We start from the raw sequence: 23965 nt of genomic DNA on the forward strand, positions 1-23965 counted from the left end.
ACATAAACAGAACCGAAGACAAAAACCACGTGATTATCTCAATAGATGCAGAAAAGGCCTTGGAAAAAATTCAAAAGACCTCCATGCTACAAACTCTCAATAAACTAGGTATTGATGGGATGTATTTCAAAATAATAAGAGCTATTTATGATAAACCCACACCCAGTATCATATTGAGTGGGCAGAAATGAGAACATTCCCTTTGAAAACCGGCACAAGATAAGGATGCCCTCTCTCACCACTCCTATTCAATATAGTATTGGAAGTTCTGGCCAGGGCAATCAGGCAAGAGAAAGAAATAAAGAGTATTCAATTAGGAAAAGAGGAAGTCAAATTGTCCCTATTTGCAGATGACATGATTGTATATTTAGAAAACCCCATCATCTCAGCCCAAAATCTCCTTAAGCTGATAAGCAACTTCAGCAAAGTCTCAGAATACAAAATCAATGTGTAAAAATCACAAGCATTCTTATACACCAATAACAGACAAACGGAGAGTCAAATCATGAGTGAACTCCCATTCACAATTCCTACAAAGAGAATAAAATACCTAGGAATATAACTTACAAGGGAGGTGAAGGACCTCTTCAAGGAGAACTGCAAACCACTGCTCAAGTAAATAAGAGAGGACACAAACAAATGGAAAAACATTCCATGCTCATAAATAGAAAGAATCAATATTAATGAAAATGGCCAAACTGCCAAAGGTAATTTATAGATTCAATGCTATCCCCATCAAGCTACCACCTTCTTTCTTCAAAGAATTAGAAAAAACTACTTTAAATTTCATGTGGAACCCAAGAAGAGCCCACATAGCCAAGACAATCCTAAGCAAAAAGAACAAAGCTGGAGGCATCACGCTACTTGACTTCAAACTATACTATGAGGTTACAGTAACCAAAAGAGCATGGTACTGGTACCAAAACAGATATATAGTCAAATGGAACAGAACAGAGGCCTCAGAAATAATACCACACATGTACAACCATCTGATCTTTGACAAACCTGACAAAAACAAGCAGTGGGGAAAGGATTCCCTGTTTAATAAATGCTGTTGGGAAAACTGGCTAACCATATGTAGAAAGCTGAAACTGGATCCCTTCCTTATACCTTATACGAAAACTAACTCAAGATGGACTAAAGACTTAAATGTAAAACCTAAAACCATGAAAATCCTAGAAGAAAACCTAGGCAATATCATTCAGGACACAGGCATGGGCAAAGACTTCATGACTATAACACCAAAAGCAATGGCAACAAAAGCCAAAATAAACAGGTGGGATCTAATTAAACTAAAGAGTTTCTGCACAGCAAAAGAAACTATCATCAGAGTGAGCAGGCAACCTACAGAATGGGAGAAATTTTTTTCAATCTACCCATCTGACAAAGAGCTAATATCCAGAATCTACAAAAAATTTAAACAAATTTATAAGGAAAAAAACCCCATCAAAAAGTGGGCAAAGGATACGAACAGACACTTCTCAAAAGAAGACATTTATGCAGCCAACAGACATATGAAAAAATGCCCATCATCACTGTTCACCAGAGAATTGCAAATCAAAACCACAATGAAATACCCTCTCATGCCAGTTAGAATGGCAATCATTAAATACTCAGGAAACAACAGATGCTGGAGAGCACATGGAGAAATAGGAAGACTTTTACACTGTTGGTGGGAGTGTAAATTAGTTCAACAATTCTGAATAGACATTTCTCAAAAGAAGACATACAAATGTGAACAGGTATATGAAAAAATGCCCATCATCACTGTTCACCAGAGAATTGCAAATCAAAACCACAATGAAATACCCTCTCATGCCAGTCAGAATGGCAATCATTAAATACTCAGGAAACAACAGATGCTGGAGAGGACATGGAGAAATAGGAACACTTTTACACTGTTGGTGGGAGTGTAAATTAGTTCAACAATTGTGGAAGACAGTGTGGCATTTCCTCAATGATCTAGAACTAGAAATACCATTTGACCCAGCCATCCCATTACTGGGTATATACCCAAAGGATTATAAATCATGCTACTATAAAGACACATGCACATGTATGTTTATTATGGCGCTATTCAGAAGAGCAAAGACTTGGAATCAACCCAAATGTCTATCAATAATAGACTGGATAAAGAAAATGTGGCACATATACACCATGGAATATCATGCAACCATAAAAAAGGATGAGTTCATGTCCTCTGCAGGTACATGGATGAAGCTGGAAACCATCATTCTCAGCAAGATATCACAAGGACAGACAACCAAACACCACATGTTCTAACTCATAAGTGGGAGTTGAACAATGAGAACACATGGACACAGGGAGGGGGACATCACACAATGGGGCCTGTCAGGGGCTGGGGGGCTGGGGGAGGGATAGCATTAGGAGAAATACCTAATGTAAATGATGAGGTGATGGGTGCACCAAACCATCATGGCACATGTATACCTATGAGACAAACCTGCATGTTGTGCACATGTACCCTAGAACTTAAAGTATAAAAATAAATAAATGAAAATACTATTTTTACTTGTATAGAATATTGTAAGAGGCTAATTTTCTGTGGAAAAATATGGTTTATAAAAAATTACATCAAAGCATTATTTTCAAAAAACTTTTAAAAAGATATATATCCTTTCAGGGAGTAAGAAATTAAAATACAACTAATCATCAACATATCAGTTAATATTTGTCACACTGATACTAGCAAAGTATAAAACCCTGGATTAGAAGGGACCCAGGACACATTTGCCACAACAGTATGGTGACAGTCAAAGCAGAGGATGCTAGGGGCAGATTAGACCCAAGAATACATTCTGGGAAGCGGAGGGAACAATTTTGGATTGCTGGCTGTTATCTATGGTCTCAGTTACCTGTGGACAACATAATTTGAAAATATTCGATAGAAAATTCTAGAATAAATAATTCATAAGTTTTAAATTGTGCTTCTGAGCAGTGTGATGAAACCTCTCACTGTCCCTACTCCATACTTCCCAGAACGTGAATCATCCCTTTGTCCAGTGCATTCACACTGTTTATGGTATCACCTGCTCATGGGTCACTTGTTAACTGCCTCAGTTAGCAGATTTTAGAAAAACATAATATATACAGGTTTGGTACTATCTGCAGTTTGGGGCTCTTGGTTGCAGGTATCCCCTGTGGGTCTTGGTTGCAGGTATCCCCTAATGGAGGTCGTGGTAGCAGGTATCCCCTGTAGGTAACAGGGGACTACTCTACTATCGAAGACAAGTCTCTAAGGAGCAAGCGGTAGTGGTGGGAAGTGCATAAATGAATTATAAAGTAACTGCGCAAAAAGGTCCGCTGTTTTACATTGCTTGAAGAATTTTACAATGTGGAAATGGAAGAAACTTGCAGACTGTGTCTTTTAAGGCCTTAGTTTCACAAATAAGTAAACTGGTGTTCAGATAAGCCAAATGACACTGCCAAGACCATGCTGTAACTTAATTCCTTGGCTCCTAGTCCAAGGCAATTTCTTTTCACAAAACACACAGGCCTGGACTTTGAAGTTTATTAATGAAATTTCAAGTGCAGAAATTAATTAATTTTTAAAATTAAGAGCTGTGTAGGAGAGAAATGGAAGCAATTTTCTTAAATTACTTATAATCAGAAGGACTAAGAGATTCCTTATTCATTCTTCATTTATTCAGCAGACACTTCTTGAGCACCGCCATTCTGGTACAGTACCTGGCACACAGTGGGAGTTCAGTAGCCATTTACAAGACAAAATTATAGAATGGGCATCTATTGACTGAATGTTTGCCAGGCAGACAAGACTGGGGGTCTGGAGGGAAGTGACAAAGACATTCTAGGTAGTGGAAACATGTCATGAGCATAAAATACCATGATAGAGTTCAGAGAAGCTCTACATATATCAACTTGTGAGCAGTTGTGAGCCCCAAAGGTGTGAAATGGCTAATGTAAAATTAAATTTCAGTTTTAGAGGGATCCTTTTCTTGTCAGCATAGAGGATGGATTTAGGGTTATGGATGGGTGTGAGCATGAGGTCAAGGGCAGAGATTCTAATCAAAAGGTTACTATTATAGCCTAGGAAAGAAATGATGAGGACTCCTCATTTTGACTTTCCTTCAAAACTCAAACTTTCCCTAAACTTTCCCAACTAAAATGCACATATCTCAAATCCTAAAATTTGACCTCTAAAATTAGCCAGTTTAGGAAGATAGAAAATGAAAGGGCAAAAGTTGAAGGCATTCCCCCTCAGAAGTGGAACAGACAGGGATGCCTACTTTCACCACTTCTATTCAACATAGAAATCTATTAATCTATTAATAGAAATCCCATCCAAAGAAATCAGGCAAGAAAAGAAATAAAGGGCATCCAAATTAGAAAAGAGGAAGTCAAACGATCTCTGTTTGTCAGTCTAATCATGTATCTAGAAAACCCTAAAGACTCCTCCAAAAAACTACTAGATTTGATAAATGAATTTAGTAAAGTCTTAGTTTACAAAACTAATGTACCCAAATCATTAGCCCTGCTATACACCAACAACAACCAAACAAAGAGTCAAATCAAGAACTCAACCCCTTTTATAATAGTTACAAAAAAAAAAAACCACTGAGGAATATACTTAATGAAAGAGGTGAAAGATCTCTATAAGGAGAATTATAAAATGCAGCTGAAAGAAGTCATAGATGACACAAACACAGGGAAATATATGCCATGCTCCTGGATTGGAAGAATCAATATTGTGAAAATAACCATACTTCCCAAAGCAATCTACAGATTGATTGCAATTCCTATCAAAATACCAACATCATTTTTCACAGAATTAGAAAAAAAATCCTAAAATTTATATGGAACCAAAAAAAGAGCCCCAATAGCAAAGTCAATACTAAGCCAAAAGAATAAATCTGGAGGCATCACATTATCTGACTTCAAATTATACTACAAAGGTATATTTATCAAAACAGCATAGTACTGGTACAGAGGTAGGTACATAGACCAATGGAACAGAATAGAGAACCCAGAACCAATTGATCTTTGACAAAGCATACAAAAACATAAACTGGGGAAAGGACACTGCATCCATTAAAAGGTGCTTGGAAAGCAGGATAGCAACATGTAGAAGAATGAAACTGGATCCCTGTTGCTCACCATATACAAAAATCAACTCAAGATGAATCAAAGACTTATATCTAAGATGTGAAACCATAAAATTCTAGAAGGAAACCTAATAAAAACTCTTCTGGACATTGGCCTAGGCAAAGAATTTATGACTAAGACCCAAAAAGCAAATGCAACAAAACCAAAAATAAATAAATGAGACCTAATTAGACTAATAAGCTTCTGCACAGCAAAGGAAATGAACATCAGGGTAAACAGGCAACCCACAAAATGGGAGAAGATGTTTGTAAACTATGCATCTGACAAAAAACTAATATCTGGTATCTACAAGAAACTCAAACAAATCAGCAAGAAAAAAACAAATAATTCCATCAAAAAGTGGGCAAATGACATCAGTAGACATTTCACAAAAGAAGACACACAAATGGCCAACAAACATATGAAAAAATGCTCAACATCACTAATCATCAGGGAAATGTAAACTAAAACCACAATGAGATACCACCTTATCCCAGTAATAATGGCTGTTACTAAAAAGGCAAAAACAATAGATACTGGTATGAATTTTGTGAAAACAGAATTTTGGTAGAATGCTGGTAGGAATGTAAATTAGTACAATCTCTATAAAAAACAGTATGGAGATTTCTTTCTTTCCTTCTATTTATTTATTTATGAGACAGGGTCTTGCTCTGTCACCCAGACTGGAATGCAGTGGCATGATTTGGCTCACCACAACCTCAGCCTCCTGGGCTCAAGCAATCCTCCCATCTCTGCCTCCTGAGTAGCTGGGACTACAGGTGCATGCCACCAAGTCTGGCTAATTTTTTGGGTTTTTTTTTTTTTGTAGAGATGGCGATTCACCATGTTGCCTAGGCTGGTCTCGAACTCCTGGGCTCAAGCAATGCACCTGCCTCGGCCTCCCAAAATGCTGGGATTACAGGCATGAACCACTGCACTTTTCTTTAGTTCTTAAAGAAAGAACTTTAAGTACTAAAAGTAGATCTATAGCAATCTCACTACTGGGTATCTACCCAAAGAAAAAGAAGTCATTATATATATTTTTTAAAAATCTGCACATGTATATTTATTGTAACACAATTCACAATTGCAAAGATATGAAACCAATCTAAGTAACCATCAACTGATGAATAAAGAAAATGTGGTTTATATACACCATGGAATACTACTCAGTCATAAAAAAGAATGAAATAATGTCTTTTGCAGCAACTTGATGGAGCTAGAGGCTGTTATTCCAAGCAAAGTAACTTGGAAATGGAAAACCAAAAACTGTAGTTCTCACTTATAAGTGAGAGTTAAGCTGTGGGTACATAAAGGCATATGGAGTGGTATAATGGACTTTGGAGACCCAGAAAGAGGGAGAGTGGAATTGGGGTGAGGGATAAAATAATACATATTGGGTACACATACATATCCAGTGATGGGTGCACTAAAATCTCAGAATTAAGCACTATATATATATATATATATACATATATACACACACACACACAATTCATCCGTGTAACCAAAACCCACTTGTACCCCAAAAGCTATTGATATATATATATATATAATTTTCATATGTATTTATATATATGAAAAAAGAAAGCAAATCCCTGTCTTCCAAATCTCAAGTCATAGCAAGAGGAAAAAAATTCAAGGTTTGCAGATTTGATTTGTCTCCTGATCAATCGGCTGAAACCTCTTTCTGTTAATGTTGATTCCTTACACTGGAAAATTCCTAGACTGTCATTTGTATGAGTGAGAATTTCTTTTCTGACTTTCAATCCAAGCCACACGGAAAGAATGTAAAAATGGAGCCTGTGCACTTTGAATTTATTCTCAGCCTTTAGGCTGCAGTATCACAGCCCTATTTCCACCAGTAGGAGGCATTATCTAAACATGTTGAGAAACAGTCATTCCTAAGGAATGACACTGTTTCCTTATCTGGCTCAATTCAGTCTGAGAAGAAGGACTGTTGTTTCTGATGAAGAAAGAGCTCCACCCTCAGCCACTGCCACAGCTGCTCTGCCAATAACAAAGGCACAGCATTTTCCCTCTTTGTGCATCTCCAACATGGATGCTTTTCAGGGCATTTTAAAATTCTTCCTTAATCAGAAAACTGTTATTGGCTACAGCTTCATGGCTCTGCTGACCGTGGGAAGTGAGCGTCTCTTTTCTGTTGTGGCTTTTAAGTGCCCCTGCAGCACTGAGAATATGACCTATGGGCTGGTTTTCCTCTTTGCTCCTGCCTGGGTGTTACTGATCCTGGGATTCTTTCTGAACAATAGGTCATGGAGACTCTTCACAGGCTGCTGTGTGAATCCCAGGAAAATATTTCCCAGAGGCCACAGCTGCCGTTTCTTCTACGTCCTCGGCCAGATCACTCTGAGCTCATTGGTGGCTCCAGTGATGTGGCTTTCTGTGGCTCTGCTCAATGGAACTTTCTATGAATGTGCCATGAGCGGGACGAGAAGTTCGGGACTCCTGGAACTGATTTGCAAGGGTAAGCCCAAAGAGTGCTGGGAAGAACTTCACAAAGTTTCTTGTGGCAAAACTAACATGCTACCTACCATCAATGAAGAACTGAAACTGTCCCTTCAGGCCCAGTCTCAGGTAAGAAAACACAAACTCGCCGTTTTCTCTCAGCATGAGCTTGAAGTATTCTCTCTGTCCTCCTTTCAGCCAGGGCCGAGTCTGTGTCCTGTGAGAATATTTTGAAACTAAATGGAAACTGAAACCTGATGCAGCATTGAGACTATCTCAGGAAAAGCTTTTGAAAGGCTGGATGGTTCAGTCAAGTTGCTGAATGGATTATCTCTTTTCTGGTTCTGAAAAGAAAATATCCACTGGATTGTCCATATGTAAATAGTAAATACTTAAGTACTTTAAAACATTCCCTCTGGGTTGACTTTGTAAATAAATAATGCCTAACACTAAATCATAAATTGAGTGTTAATGGCAGAGCTGTAATTGGAAATTACTGCCTTCTGTCAATTATTTATATTCAAGTTCGTTTCTCAAACACACACATATATTATTCATCTATTAAAATGTAGTTGAATGAAATGAGTTAATACTTTTCAAAGTTGCGTGTAATATAAGTAGTGTAGAGAGTCTCTTGAATGATTTCTGGCAGCCGCTATCTCTGTGTATAAATATTACCAAGATTGAGAAGAATTTCCCTTGTAAAGTAGGAATCAGCAGTTTTTAAATAGCCTCTGTGAAAAAGTGACCATACTCTAGGGAGATTATGTTTTATACTCTTTGTGCTATACAGCTAAAGGGGTTCTTAATTACTTCAGAAGCTCAAGATTGGGGCATTGTTTTATTTAACAGAAGGAAATCATATCTTTACCTAATTGATGCAGGGAAGTAGCCTGTCATTCCTCCAGGCACATGAACACAAATCCAGATGTACAGCCTTAGGAAGGACTGACCTCCCATTTATAGGTAGTAAGAATTGCATTCCCAAAAGCAAAACAAGGGGTAAGAGTTGATAAGCAGATATACAAATTGTCAGGAATGCTATCTGTTTCAGAATAAAGGCACTGAAATAGCATTATTTTACTTTTTCAACAAGGATTTGCCTTGGTAACAACACATCAAGGCAAAGTCTGTTTTTAAAATCATACACTCCAAAGCTGGTTGGCAGTAAAGTCATACTCTTCATAAATTGGTAAGTCAAAAAATTCTCCAAAACAAAATCTTTTCTTTTTTTTTTTTTTTTTTTTTTTTTTCGCCCAGGCTGGAGTGCAGTGGCCGGATCTCAGCTCACTGCAAGCTCCGTCTCCCGGGTTCACGCCATTCTCCTGCCTCAGCCTCCCGAGTAGCTGGGACTACAGGCACCCGCCATCTCGCCCGGCTAGTTTTTTGTATTTTAGTAGAGACGGGGTTTCACCGTGTTCGCCAGGATGGTCTCGATCTCCTGACCTCGTGATCGTCTCGGCCTCCCAAAGTGCTGGGATTACAGGCTTGAGCCACCGCGCCCGGCCAACAAAATCTTTTCTTTAACGCATAAAGCACATCTTAGATAAAATATATCAGACTCCCAAATGTCTTGTGTCCTTTACTGAAGAAGGGTATAACTTACAACTCTTATGATAGAGTGATTGATTTATGGTTTATGTCCTCAGGCACCAGGATCCATTCAGTCAGTGCCAGGCCCAAACACCTACCATTGTGTGAGCTTCTCCGCTCTAAACACAGGCACTAGGAAACCATGCACATCGTGTCATAGCTTAGACTGAGCACACTGACCTGCTGATTCTTCATCAGAATGAGAAGGACCTGGGGCTGATTCCTGTGGGAAGATGCACAAGGAATGTGGGCAAGAGGAGTTGTGTCAACAGCAGGTGCTGACTACAGAGGTTCAGGTAGGCAGGAGGCAACATATAGTCCAGAACAATAATAGTTGGACATGTGCCTGGAGGTGGAAAAGAACATTCATCCATGGGTGGGGCAGATAAACAAAAAATCTAGCTGGATGACTCTCTATTCCTAAGGAAGATAGAATGGAGTAGTGGAAAGAGCTCAGTCTTGGAATTGTCTGGCCTTGGGTTTGTATGCTGACGCTATCAATCACCAGCTATGTGACCTGGAACTAGTGGTTCAACCTCTTTGAGTCCCAGTTTTCTCATAGTTGGTGGTAATATCACCTGCTTTGGAGAGTTGTTGGAAGATTTTGAGATGATAGACATAAATGGGCATAAAGTTTCTGGTACACAGTGGGTGTTCCAAGTCAATGAGGAAAACTGCCAGGGTTTGGGGGAGGACATATGCAAAATAAGACACTATTGAGGGCTGCTATGGAAGCATCCACCATGCTCTAGTTTGACTCTGGGTACTGTGAATTGAGGGGAAGCATCGGTCAATGCAAAGGTCATGTGAAAGGGAGAAGGGGACCTGAAGTTGATGGAATAGTTTATAACTCAGCTGAAACTGGCTCCGATACTGAGATGAGATGGCGTACAGAAGCCTCCGCTGTGGAAAAAGAGGAAGATAGACAATGAAGGAAAGCGGAAGACACAAGGTAGCCAACCACAAGCCATTCGAGGACTTTCACATGATGGTAGTTGTGCCTCACTCATTAATTATAAGTACAGAAAGATATTATGAATTCATTAACACAATTACATAAGTGTATATACATTTGAAGAATAGCAGCATATAATATCAGCTAAAACTTAATGAATACATGTGTCCAGCATGATTTCATTAGGTCCATCAAATTACCCTTCAAGGTGAGTAACCCCCATTTCACAAGTGAAGAAACTGAGATACAAGAATATGCACAGTAAGGAGAAAGTTTAGATTTAAACCCGAGTAGTGCCAGTCCAGAGTTGGCATTGGTGCAGAGGTTGAGACCCTTCACAGACACTCTATATCTGAGCCAGAAGTTGGGAACCACTGATTTAAAGCTTATTTGTGGTTTTGTTATGGTCTGAATGGGTTCATTTGTAGATTATTTCTATTTTCAAATAGGCTTATATGCTAAAGAATATTAAGGATCATTTAAACTAAATGTCAAGACACACCTTGAAAAAAATGTTAGTTTTCCAAACATAAAATTAATTCCAATTGTGAAAACAGAATTAGAGCCAAAAAAGTTAGAAGATGATTTGAGCTATTTAAACTTTTGCTTTTAAGATCCAGGGGAGAAAAGCTGAACCATTTCATATTCAGGAAAGAGTTTGTTTTTTCTAATTATCAAAAATCAAGACAAATCATTTTCAAGATTTTAATGAACCTAATTTTTTTCCAGCCTTTAAATTCTTATGGCTTCAGCTTCCTGATTGTATCGTCTGTCTCCCTTTGCCATGGACAGTGAGTAATGACAGAAAAAAATTTAGTCACTAGCTGTGTATATACATTTATCAATGCCTAAAAATGCCTGGCTGAAGAACTGGTCATTTGCTCAAATGACCACATTTACTTATGCACAGAATATTTTCCTCTCAGAGCTAATACTATCTGAGCTTGATTTCTGTAAGTCTTATGTAATCTATACTTTGTACTCTTTTCCATCTGCCTGCCTTCTGGTTATTTCTTTGTACCAGCAATGTTCGGGAGGAGAATAGAGATTAGGTAAACCATAACTTTATTTTGAGTTTACCTAATAAATTCAAAAAGTGAGTTTAAAGTGTTTACAAATTAAGATGAATGATTTCAAATGAGGTATGCCAAAGATCATGGTAATAATTTAGCTATACACTTCTCAATAATACCACCCTAGCTCCCTAAATGACTTTGCTTTCATGTGCACTCAATATTTCTTTCTTGTTAAGATTCTAGGATGGTGCCTGATTTGTTCAGCATCTTTCTTCTCTCTGCTCACCACATGTTATGCTCGCTGCCGATCTAAAGTTAGCTACCTTCAGCTGAGTTTTTGGAAGACATATGCACAAAAGGAGAAGGAGCAGTTGGAAAACACATTTCTGGACTATGCCAACAAGCTGAGCGAGAGGAACCTGAAATGCTTTTTTGAAAACAAGAGGCCAGATCCTTTTCCCATGCCTACGTTTGCTGCCTGGGAGGCTGCTTCAGAGCTGCATTCTTTCCACCAAAGCCGGCAACACTACAGCACCCTCCACAGAGTGGTGGACAGTGGTCTAGAACTTAGCCCTGAGGATGATGAGACGACAATGGTCCTTGCGGGTACTGCCCACAGTGTGTAGCTCATCCACCATCACTGACTCATGGTGCTGAGTGGGAGGCTCATTCTGGGATCCTCCTAACTTATCACCTGTAACCTGTGTATCTCTGTATTTTCTTACATTTGGAGTATCTTTACAAGACAATAACACAAAGGAAACTGCTTTGAAGGTCTCAAGTGGAGCATCAGTATGTGCTCAAATTGATGCTGAAGGGTGACAAAGATGCTCTTGCATTGGTGGAGAGTTGGGCTCAGTAGGCCCAAATGTTGCTCCAAGATCTAAGATTTTATCATTCAACAGAGAGACTCATGTGAGAGGGCTCATCAGTCTCTGTAAATATTGGTTGCAGAATTTAGGGGCAGAAGCAATGGCTTGTGAGTGAGCAAGTTACTCTTACCACAGATCGCCTTACACAGTGGTTCCTGCAGTGTGATCAGCAGGCGTCTTTGTCCTTCAAATCCATCCTTTTAAGGATGTATGAAATTCTAGAATTCTTTCCCTCAGAATCTGAAGACCTCAGTTCTCAAAAATGAAAAGTTGCAAGAATATGATGCCTAAAACTGAAAGGTTTTCACGTTTTCACTGTATACTGAAAATACGCCCCTGGAAGCAGGGCTGCATCATGATTTGTGTGAGCTTTATGTACTTTTGCCTTTGTGAACCACTTCCTACATTCAAAGTAGTAGTAACAAATATATATATATATATAGAAATATATATTTATAACTGCATTGATAAAAGGTGAATATATTAGCATTTTCTTCAGCCTAAAAGTTTATGTATTTTCTTCTGATTTGAAAAGAAATTAAAAACATTTAGTGGACCTTTACAAGTATTGTGGGTCAGGTTCTGATGAGAGCAATTTTCCAGATTGCGAACTGCTTGCTGCCTTCTCAGTGTCCTTCCATGGTGGAAAGTGCAAATCAACTCCCTTAAGCACTTTTTTTTTTTTTTTTTTTTTTGAGACGGAGTCTCGCTCTGCCGCCCAGGCTGGAGTGCAGTGGCCGGATCTCAGCTCACTGCATGCTCTGCCTCCCGGGTTTATGCCATTCTCCTGCCTCAGCCTCCCGAGTAGCTGGGACTACAGGCGTCCGCCACGTCGCCTGGCTAGTTTTTTGTATTTTTTAGTAGAGACGGGGTTTCACCGTGTTAGCCAGGATGGTCTCGATCTCCTGACCTCGTGATCCGCCCGTCTCGGCCTCCCAAAGTGCTGGGATTACAGGCTTGAGCCACCGCGCCCGGCCCCCTTAAGCATTTTTTATAAGGCACTAATCCCATTCCTGGAGGCTCCACCTTCATGACCCAATTACTTCTCAAAGCTCTGCTTCTTAATACTATCAGCTTGGGGGTTAGGATTTCAACATATGAAATTGGGGGAGACACAAATATTCAGACTATAGTACGGTAAATTGACCCTGACTAAAGGTCTGGGGACACTGTCCAAAGCAGTACTGGCATAAAACTGTATTGCAGTCTTACATTTATCAGAAATAATGCAAATCTTGCATTCTACAATGTACTGTATCCACATCAGTATATACATATATATGTGTATATGTATATGTACATAAATTCTCCTTAAATCTCTGGGAAGAATTGTCCTTAAAAAAAGAACTATGTTTTGTGCTGTGGCTCATACCTTATATCAGTGGGAGTCTATCTCTCCTAGTTTGAGAAAACTGAATATTAACTTTTTATTAACATGAAACATGGTGGCAAACTGAATCCTACAAGTATAGGACCTAGAACATATCTATGTTATTGTCATTTACAAGAAGAAATATGTGTTTGATCTTTCTTCCTCTTCCTGGTGCAGAGCTCCTAAAACCTTTGGGACCTCCCAAGTGATGTGTCTGGTAGTATGCAAATGAGATGACTGATGGTTAGCGGCTTCTGAATGGCCTCAGAATGGGGTCTGGTTGCCGAGGGAACCAACCATGTGTTTAGAGGGTTGGAACTTTCAGTCCCACTTCCAGACCTTGGGGAAGGGAGAGGGGCTGAAGGTTGAGTCACTCACAAATGGATAATGATTTAATCAATCATGCCCAAGAATAAAGCTTCCCATAAAAATCCAAAGGACAGGGTGCAGAGAGCTTCTGCGTTGCTCAATACATGAGGGGTGGTGTGCCCAAAGGGACTGTGGAAGTGCCATGCCCCTTCTGCCAAACCTGTTCCTGTGCATCTCTTTCATCTGACCGTTTCTGAGTTATATTCTTTTATAATAGATGGATGAAAGTAAATAAAGCTCTGTCCTGAGATTCATTGGAACCTCTGCTTTGTAGCCGTGTCAGATAGAAGATGTGAGTAACTTTGGAACCTACTGCTTGTGACTGGTGTCTGAAGTTGGGGGAGGTCTTATGGGACTGAGCCCTTAACCTGCTGGGGGTCTGCACTTAATGCTGATTAATGCCAGAATTGAATTTAAGATATCCAGTTGGTATTGGAGAATTGGCCAATTGTGTGGGAGAAATTGGCCAATGGTGTGGGAGAAAACCCATACAATTCGTGGCAAGCAGTGTTCAGTGTTGAGTGTGAATGTCAATTAAAAAAGATTTGTTTTTTCTACATACAATATCTTTGGGAACTTGGAGGTGCAGGGTCAGATGTCTGTGTGTGTATCTCGCAGGGACAGAACAGGGATTAGAGATGTGAAGGAGAAGAGTTTTCAGAATAAAGGGAGACAAAATTCAGCAAAGAATTTTCCTTTTAAATCTTTCTTGACTTGAAGTTTGTCTGCCTTTAAGTGTCTTCTGAGCTGGAAAAATACACATAGGAACCAATGCCCATGCCTCTCTTGCAGTGCTTGAGAGGCTGAAACAGAAGTTCTATAGAAGTAGGTTACTTGTGAGAAACTGAGGATTGAGGAGTCATATCTGGGGCATATTTCTGCCACCCTCAACTCCAGGGACTTTCTGCACTCAGAAAGCTTACACTCATGACAGTGACTGCCTCATTCAAGAAACTGCAAGCTGACTGGCAAGAAGCCGGCAGTCTGGGTACTTGGTGCTGCAGCTTAATAAGTAGCAGAGGAGCTCATCCTCCTCCTCTGGAAGAAGTCACTTAACAAGTTGTCATCCTGACTCCTGGTCCTAAATTCTTTAACAGTCCTTTACTCAGGAAAAAAACAAGTCCAAGAAAACTTATCTGTCCCACGAATTGTCCTGGAGGCAGTGGAGCAAGATAGGGAGAGCAAATTGGTGTCTGCTCTTGAGTATCCTGAGGGAATGGGTATCCGGAGGCAGCAGCATGAGCTGGCTTTGACATCAGAGACTTTAAGATGTGTGGACCATTAGTTGTCTTTGGATGTGCTCCCTAGAGGCTGCGCCTGACACAAGGAGCTATGTATACATGATTTATTAAAAAGGAAATCCTCTTAGGAGAAACATACTAGCAGGATAAACACAAGAAAGAATGCAGTTTCAAGTGGAGTCTCAATCAATCCCACAGGAAATTCTGGGACTTCAGCCTCAGCTTGACCTACGGGGGCTCTGGAATGTCAGTTTCCTCCTGACCCAACTGTGCTCTGGGGCTTCCACTGCAGCCAAGAGTTGTTCCAGGGCAAGAGAGAACATTCCTCATAAAACTCCAGGTGAGGAGTTTCCATTGGTCCAAGGGTGATCTTCCAGAGGAGGTTACACTGCAGAACTGGGACACTGGCACCCTGAATTTGGATATCTAGAGAGGGCACCCAAAGGTCATACTAATGTCTGCCATAACAGTCTCTTCCAGGTCTAGAATTGAAGCGTATGGAGGGGGTCCTTGGGCTAGAGTTAACCCAAGCCCAGGTTGACTCCCTTTTTATACTTCTAATTTTCCCTGAAGATCTTGTCTTCTCCCTACCACCACTACCCTATTACATAAGAGGAAAGGATTGCAGAATGCTCTTGAAAAGAATGTGATGCTTTCCCATACAAGGAATATACTCAAGGAAAAATGTCATGGCACATAACGCTGATTCCGTCCAATTTATCCCATGATAAATTGTGTACACATATATATGATTCTTTTGTTTTTCCTGTGCAGTTCCTTCCTTTTTTCAGGCTCAACCACTTAATTCAGCTTTGGGATACATTCAGCTTATTCATATCAAATATCAAGTGGGGAAAAAAATCTTTAACAAAGATTACAAAAATAAGGCATGGCAGACAAATCACTACATAATTCTATGCATTATACCTTAAAGTAATATATTGTAAAATAAATATATCCAAAGCAACTTTTAAAACTTTTGCATGGTTTTCTATTTGAGACCTTTAAAGCATCACTGAAAATGTGTACATTTAACGAGAGAACCATGACATTATTGATTCAGATTAGTTGTTTCAAAGCCTGATGATCCACTGATTTACTCTAAAAACTGCTTAAAGCAACCCAGAAGTCACTGGGTAGCAGGAAACTGCTATCGCTTCTCACATGATATATTTCGGGTACTTCAGCTATTAACCATATTATTCTATTTAGACTTTGTGGTTCTGAATTCTCTAAGGTGATTGTCTTAATTTTCTAATATTTCCCTCTCATTTTTCTCTGTTGTACAAGCCAGGGGATATTTAACTTCCTTTGTGGGTAGTGCTTGGACTTCTCTCATTTTAGATCCCAAAATCACTAAGAAAAAGCTAAGAGGTTGGTGTGAGAGGTTGGATGGAAAGCATCTATCTGTGTTTGTCAGCAGCTCTCGATGTTGGCTGCACACTGGAATCACCTGGGGGCCTTTGACAATCTCAATGTCTGGTCCCGTTTCCTGAGAACCTGATGTAACTTTTCTGGGTTAGGGCCTGAACATTGAAATTTCTTTTAAAAGCTTCCTAAGTGATTATAATGTGCAGTCATGGTGAAGAACTACTGATTTTATATAGGGAGTCGGTGAAGGTGGTGAGGGGCTGTGAGGTTAAAATATTGGAAATGTTATCTGGATTTCAAACAGCAGAGTATGATAAAGATTTAAAAATTGACCCTCTGGGAAAAAAAGAGACGTCCTAATATGACGTATTTGCCAATATACCATGGGTTTTCTTGGGCTGGGATGAACTTTCAGAAGTTTTACAGTGAGCTTTTTTTTATTTTAGATTTAAATTGGTTCTAGCTAAGCAATTTTAGAGTATCTTTGGTGTACCTGGGTCTCTCATTTTAATAAACATTTAACAGTGGTATATTAGTCAGGATTCTCCAGAGAAACAGAACCAACAGTACAGCAGCATATATACATACATACATATACATGTGTGTGCATGTGTGTGTGTGTGTGTATGTGTCTGTATGTCTGTGTGTGTGTATGCGTGTGTATATATACATAAAATATATATGAAAGGGGATTTATTGTGGGAATATATATTGTTTTATATATTATTATATACAACAAAATACGACAAATATGTAACAAAATATATGTGCTATATATATATATATTGTGTGTGTGTGTGTATATAAGAGGATTTATTGTGGGAATTGGCTCATGTGATTATGAAGGCTGAGAAGGCCCATGACATGCCACCTGTAAGCTGGAGAATCAGGTAAGTGAGTAGGGTGGCTCAAGCCCCAGTCTGAGGGCCTGAGAACCAGGGGAGTTGATGGTACAAATCCCAGAGCCAAAGGCAAAGGAACCTGAAGTTTTTATTTCTAAGGACCAATAGAGAAGGAGAAGATGGGTGACCCAACTCCAGGAGACAGAGAAAAGACTGGTGACCCAACTCGAGGGGAGACAGAGAGAGACAGAGAGAGAGAGAGAGAGCGCGCGAGCAAATTTGTCCATCCTCTCACTTTTTGTGGATTGTATGGTGCCTGCCTAGATTAGGTGAGGGCAGATTTTCCTTGATTACTCAGTCCACTGATTCAAATGCCAGTCTTTTTTGGAAACACCCCCACATATATACCCAGAAATAATGCTTTAATAACTATCTGGCTACCCCTTAATCCAATCAAGTTGACATCTAAAATTAACCAGCATATGTGATAAATTCAACATGGCTCAATGGCTCCTTCCGGCAGATGTAGTCTTGTTATCTTGACTTTGAATCTGACCTTATGAACCAATAAACTATGGCAGACACAAAAGCAGGTTGTTAAGCAGTATCACAGTTTATGCCCTGGTCTTTTCCAATGTTGCAATGCTCAACAGTCTGGTAAAAGTCACTATGTAAGAACTGCAATTACCCGGGGACTACCAAGCTCTGAAAAGGCCCAAGCTAGCCAGTTGGGGGGTGTCTGGGGAGGGGGAGAGAGAGAGAGAAAGATAAAGAGAGAGAGAGAGAAATCCCAATGGCTCCAATTGTCCCAGATATTCTAGCTTAGGAGCCAGACATGTGAGCAAAAGAGTCATTTTAAACATTCAGGCCCCAGTGTAGGTGACATGGAGAAGGACCAGGAAGTCCAACCAACAGTGAGAACAAAAGGCCCCAGATCTATGGCCCTAGTCAAATCATGGCAGCCATCTCCAAACATTTGACCCACTCCAGTGGAGGCTGCAGGCTTTGTAGAGAAGTCCTTGCTATGTCCTATCCAACTCCATGACCCCAAAAATCATGAGCTTAAATAAATGTTTGTGGCTTTAAGTCACTGAATTTTGGGGCAATATGAAGTGATAGAACCTGAACACTAACATGAAAATCAAAATTTATAAAAAGACAAAAATTAGAGGCAAATTGTATTTATACATTTATACATTCTCTCTATGCATAGAGAGCATTTTCTTCAATAATGTTTTCTTTTTCTTTAGGTTCCAGTTAGCAGTATAGCATCTATAGCATGATTTGATAGATGCTGATAAGTATCTCTCTAAAATTTCTCCACCAAAGCTGGAGATTCACTTTTAATTATTTTTGGTTAAATTTTGTTTGAAAGGAACACAAACATATTATTGGAAGGAGTAACACATTAAGCTATTATTTGTCATTAATATCTAGGAAAAAATAGCAAGCGAGGGTTTCGGACTAGGCTGGCCTTCAGTAAGCTGGAAACAGACTGTTCTTCTAGTCTTGTCCCTCAAAATGTTATCTTCAGATCGTCAACATCAGCATCGCGATGAAGCTTGTTAGAAATGCAGAATCAGACAGTATCTAAAACCTGTCGAGTCAAGCCTGCAGTTTAACATGATCCTAGCTGATTCCAGTTCAAGTTAAATTTGATAACACTAAGGCAGTGGTTCTCAAATTTTGGTCCATATAAAAATCATCTGGAGGGCTTATTAAAATGTGGATTGCTGAACTCCACCTCCAGGGTGTCTGATTCAGTAGGTCTGGAGTGAGGCAAAAGAATCTGCATTTCTAACAGGTTCTCAGGTGATACTGATGCTACTGGTCTAGGGACCACATCTTGAGAATAACTGCTCTATGGCACAGAGCAGGCTATTCTGGGGAAGGCAGGCCGTAAGAAACTCAGAATCTTGGGCTGCACTCCAGATCTACTGAATTGGTCATCAACCTGTCCAAGACTTTGGGGTGCCTTTCCATTCATTCAAGGATACCTTTCGCCCTTTAGGAATATTTTAAAGTTTACTTCAAATAAGTTTTACATGTTTCTTGTAAACTCTATTTGTAGATATTTTCTTTGTTCCTATTGTAAATGGTTTCTTTTTTCCACTATATCTTTCTAAGTGATTGTTATCTGAGTATGTGAAAAGCTATCATCTTATGCTTATTAATTTTATCTCTCTACTAATTATTTTATTGTTTATAGGGCTTTTCAGAATTTGAAAGTAAACATTTTGCAACCTCTGATAACATAATCGATCTAGACAATAAATAATGAATTCTAAACTATTAGGTGAAAGCAGAATGGGGTCAGACCTATGCAATTTGAAGCCACTCATCCATATTAGCATCACTAAAAATCAAACCAGATATTATGTGCCTTAGGAGGCAAGGCAAGAACAAGTACATAGTACCACCTGTGAAATATTGTTTCCTAAAAAGCTAAACCTAATCAAGTATTTAGACATTACTGCTAGTTTATAGGAAATGTGAGTAACAGAAAACAAGGCAATTAGCCCCACAAGAAAACAACCAGGTACATCTAGATACAGAACATTCCATTTTATAGATGACTCAGTTTCCCCACAGATTAACAGTATTAAAAAAGAAGGGAGATATAAGTGACTTAATAACCAGATATGCTATATAGATCTTATTTGTATCCTGTTTCAAAACAACCAACTGAAACAAGATGTCTTTGAGATATTTAGGAAAATACGAATATTAGATGATTTTTAGAGAATTATTAATTTTGCTATGTGTGATAATGGTGTGCTGGTTTATGTTTTTTAAAAAGTTCTTCAGTTAGAGATGTATATTTAAATATTTGTATGTGAACTGCCATGATGTTTAGAAGTTTCTTTAAAATACTCTAGAAAAAAGAAAGTTTAGGGAAAAAGCTGAAAGATGAAACAAGATTGGCAAAATATGGAAACTTTTGAAACTGGATGGCAGGTACATGGAATTCATTACATTATTCTCTTTACCTTTGTATATGTTTGAAAAATTTCGTAAGGTACACAACAAAATAAATGAAATCAGTTATTTTGCTAAAGTTTCGTCAATCACCTCCTGCTTGGCTGCAGTTTGCCTTCTAGTATCATTCTTAGCAAAGGCTCATAGGAATGCTATTCCCTGAATTCTTACATAGTCAGCCTGTTGGCCTGTTCTCTAATTGTCTGGTTCATGCTTTCTCTACGTGAGTGTATTGTAAGCGTTACTTCATTGTCTTTTGTCATTGAATATTGCTGAGGTGCCACACCCTGATGTCTGATGCCATCTTTATTTCTTCTTTATTACTAACATGATATTTTATCCTATATTCTCATTGGTTTCTTTATCTTTCATGTCCAAAAATGTTAAATAGGCCTTCAGGTAGGTCTTTTTGGAACAATTTTTCCTGCTACAAGTTTACTCTTTCATTCTGGAGAATCATTTTCTTATATTTCAATAAAAGAGTTGGAAAATTTTCAACTTATTTTCCTGTCTGTGCTATATCATTTTCAAGAAACTATATTGTTTTGAACTTAAAACTAAACCACTCCTATGTTACTACTGGAATTTCATGAATTTAATTTTAAAAACTAAGTTAATTTGAAGTCTTGGCTCTTGTTTCATCTAAGTTTCACAAGCGTACTGGGAAGGAGGTATTACCTTTTCTATGTTTATAAATAATGCTAGAGTCCAAAAAGGCTAAGGTGGTTAAGCCATTGTGAAGTTATTGAACATCAATTTGGACCTACATTTGCCTACTCCTAATTTCCATCACACAAATTCTGCCTCATTTTCGTATATTCTTGATTGTTCCTATAACTTTTGAAAGGATGTTCCCTCATTTGTAAAATGAGGATGTTGAATTCGTACATCTCAAAGTCTCTTTCAACTCTGTTGTCCTAAATCTTACAGTCCGTAGTGTGTGAATTCCCAGTCAATTGGATTCTTAGTGTCCTCTTGGGAATAGAGGTCTATCTCCAAGTCTCCTGGCCTCCGTCTGGGCCCCTGGATTCTTTCCCATCCTGAACAGCTCTTCACCTTGGGTTTCTAAATACTTAGGATAGTTATACTCCAACTATGCTTCTACTGTATCACTGAAGTAAACTTTCCATTTTATTTTTTAAAAATGTCCTTAGATAAAAATGACAATTGATACAGAAGGAATTTTTGGCAGTGGAAAGTTTATAAAAGATTTCATATAGTCCCCAAATTTGAATTTTTATATATTTTAGAGTGCACCTTTCTTTCCGTCTGGCCAGCTATCTTTTTATAATTTCAGGTTTCCTGAACCTACGGCTACACCAATTCCAGAGAGAAATCTTCAAAAGTTTTAAATTGCAATGAAAACTGAGATTAAAATGGGAAAATGAATTAATTACTCCACCTAATCACATTCACTGGGTCATTTCAAGAAATAGGATTAAGTCAGCAAAATAAGAACTCATGATATTGAGTAACTTTGCTTAAGAATGGTACCTTAAGATATATGCATTCTTTGGCAGTTTATAACCTATAAAATGGTGACTAGTTGCATTGTAAAAACATTCTGTGCCTATATTTTATCATAAAGACATGTGCTTCTGCAATCATAATAATTTCTGATAGTTTCAACAGAACACAATTATTTCTCCCAGGGGTTTCATTGGTATTTGTGTCATGGAGGAAGCACGAGGGATAGTAATCAGTGTTTTAAGAAGGGTTACTTCCTTAAACAGTTGGCTAACTGTGAATGGGTTTCACCGACCCTATGCATGAAGTCAAGCAATTAAAGAAATACATGCTTGCAAACTGGTCACTTTCCATCTTCTTTTGAGAAGTGTCCTCAAAAACACGGCCTCCTTCCCTGCCTCTTTCCCTACAGACAAATTTGTTGTCCCAAATGTAAAATTCCCTACATTTTTCCTCTTTCACCCCTTCCAGAGGTACAAAACAGAATAGAACAAATGTGTCAGTGATTATATAAGGCAGTTCTTGCCTACTCAGTGGGGAGAAACAAGCCTAAGTGGTTATGCTTGTTTAAACAAGTATCATATTTTTAATAATCTCTCTGCCATATTTCTGGCCCAAATTGTAAGACGTCTTAAAATAATTTATAAATTGCTTTGCTTTTGCTGTGAATATTCATCATTTTTTAAATATTGAAAATTTTATTACCACAAAGAATTTGTCTTTCCTTTTAATTGATTTCCGCTCCCTTCTCTATTCAAAACTGCTACTAAATAGGAAAACGGTCTGACATTCAGCTAACCGTGATGCCAGCCTTCTCTGGAATGTTGTGTTGTGTTGGGCTGTGACTTCCATGGAATTCAATTCCTGTTTACCAAGGGCTCCCACTTATTTTATTTTAATATAGTATGTTGAAAAGAGTGGAAAAAAGAAAAGCCATTCAATAGGCTCTTACAACTAGGTTTTGAGTTAGCCTTTGAAAAACAGTAAGAGCAAAGAAAGATTTTATATTTAGGCTTATCTGATGAGCTTCCTTTGTTGTTGTTGTTGTTGAGGGATTAAAGGGATGAGTAATCTTAGCAAAATGTTGAGAATGAGGCATATACAGTGCTTTAACCTTTGGGTCCTGCCTTGCCTGCACTGTGCTAGAACTGCTCTCTCTGACCAGGTCTCCTGTTTCTACCTGGTTGGTTGTGAACCTGCATTCTCCACATTTGTCCCGACTCTTCAGGTTAATCACTAAGCCTCTCACTTGGCTTTGCTGTACAATACCCTTCAGCTCTGTGTATTGTAAGGAATGCCTGGGTCTTACTAGACCCTGGGGGTTCTGTTCGTTCCAATACCTGGGTTTCCTCCTTCAATCTTCTGGCCGGGGTGGGAGGCATGTACAGTAACAGCTAATTTCTCAAGTATCTATTTACATGTTATTCTAAGAAAAGACAGTGGCGAGATATCAGAAAATTTTAGCATCTTTGTAATGAACAGAGTCACAACTGTTGGCTGTCTGACAGAAGTTAATATGGGGTAACCTCCATGCACCCTCCTGCTTCCCAGCATTCCCTTAGGGATTTCCTGTCAGGTTGCTTTTGGTAGACAGAGCACTGTGTTGCTCGAGGTAAAGTAGATTGGAGCTGAGTGGAAGTTGTCCACCACTCGTATCTGCCTTCAGTATCTATGTGGAGAGCACAGAACCCCCTCTCCATGTCTTGCAAGGCAGAAGTTACATGTCATCTGGTGAGGTTAACAGGTAGGCAGTTGCCGTGATGTGCCTTCAGCCCTCATGAGGTGAATGCAGCATGAATGAGTCACTCTTTGAGAGGACCATGAGCAAAAATCAGTCTCCACAATATCAGTGAGAGATTTTAACCAAGTGAAGGGCAGAGATTGCATGAAAATAAACAGGTCCTAAGTCTTTTATTTTATGGCCCCCGGGCTGCATTTCTGAGCCTATACCTTAAAGTAAGTTGTTGTGTGTAAGAGAAGGAGTGTTGAGGAATGGAAAGCAACTCTAAAACTGAGGTTTAAATATTCATCCTAGTAAAAGAAAGAACACTCAGAGGACAGGAAAAAAATGCCTCCCCATTTTGTGCACAGCATTATGATGGCAGCAAAATTCAAGTGTTGTGCATTGTACTGGGTGTGTTACATTTAGACTTAGACCCAAAATTGTGAAATATGGTAACTTTCAGAGAAGTATTTGTTTTTAAGATACTTGTTATTTAGAAAATTAAGGAAGCCAAATATAATCAGAAAAAAAAGAAAGCAAAGTAAGTAAAATACAGAAGCATAAGGGACTCC

The 23965-nt window shown here is 38.8% G+C and overlaps 3 protein-coding genes across 6 annotated transcripts in view; 2 read left to right on the forward strand and 1 right to left on the reverse strand.

Annotated features, from left to right (window-relative positions):
* Positions 1-23965, reverse strand: part of TRAPPC3L (trafficking protein particle complex 3-like) — a 50449-nt gene that overhangs the window by 11625 nt on the left and 14859 nt on the right. The window lies entirely within an intron of this gene.
* Positions 7021-12386, forward strand: FAM26E (family with sequence similarity 26, member E). The gene is made up of 2 exons (XM_011935057.1): positions 7021-7722; positions 11394-12386. The coding sequence occupies exons 1-2, from the start codon at positions 7036-7038 to the stop codon at positions 11781-11783; spliced, it is 1077 nt and encodes a 358-aa protein (XP_011790447.1). The 5' UTR covers positions 7021-7035; the 3' UTR covers positions 11784-12386.
* Positions 22779-23965, forward strand: part of FAM26D (family with sequence similarity 26, member D) — a 29816-nt gene continuing 28629 nt past the window's right edge. For 3 of the 4 annotated variants that reach the window (XM_011935054.1, XM_011935055.1, XM_011935052.1), the window contains exon 1: positions 22779-22957. The gene's annotated coding sequence lies outside the window, so the exon portion shown is untranslated. The remainder of the gene's footprint in view (positions 22958-23965) is intronic. The other variant, XM_011935056.1, reaches the window with a different exon arrangement.

The sequence above is a fragment of the Colobus angolensis genome, unplaced genomic scaffold (assembly GCF_000951035.1).
Source record: "Colobus angolensis palliatus isolate OR3802 unplaced genomic scaffold, Cang.pa_1.0 Scaffold14, whole genome shotgun sequence".
In the NCBI taxonomy this organism is placed as follows: Eukaryota; Metazoa; Chordata; class Mammalia; order Primates; family Cercopithecidae; genus Colobus; species Colobus angolensis.

Excerpts from the sequence above, each read along its gene's own strand:
- FAM26E (XM_011935057.1), top strand. The coding sequence starts at position 7,036 with ATGACACTGTTTCCTTATCTGGCTCAATTCAGTCTGAGAAGAAGGACT. Across the intron at positions 7,723-11,393 it reads CCCTTCAGGCCCAGTCTCAG|ATTCTAGGATGGTGCCTGAT; the intron begins GTAAGAAAACAC and ends TTTCTTGTTAAG.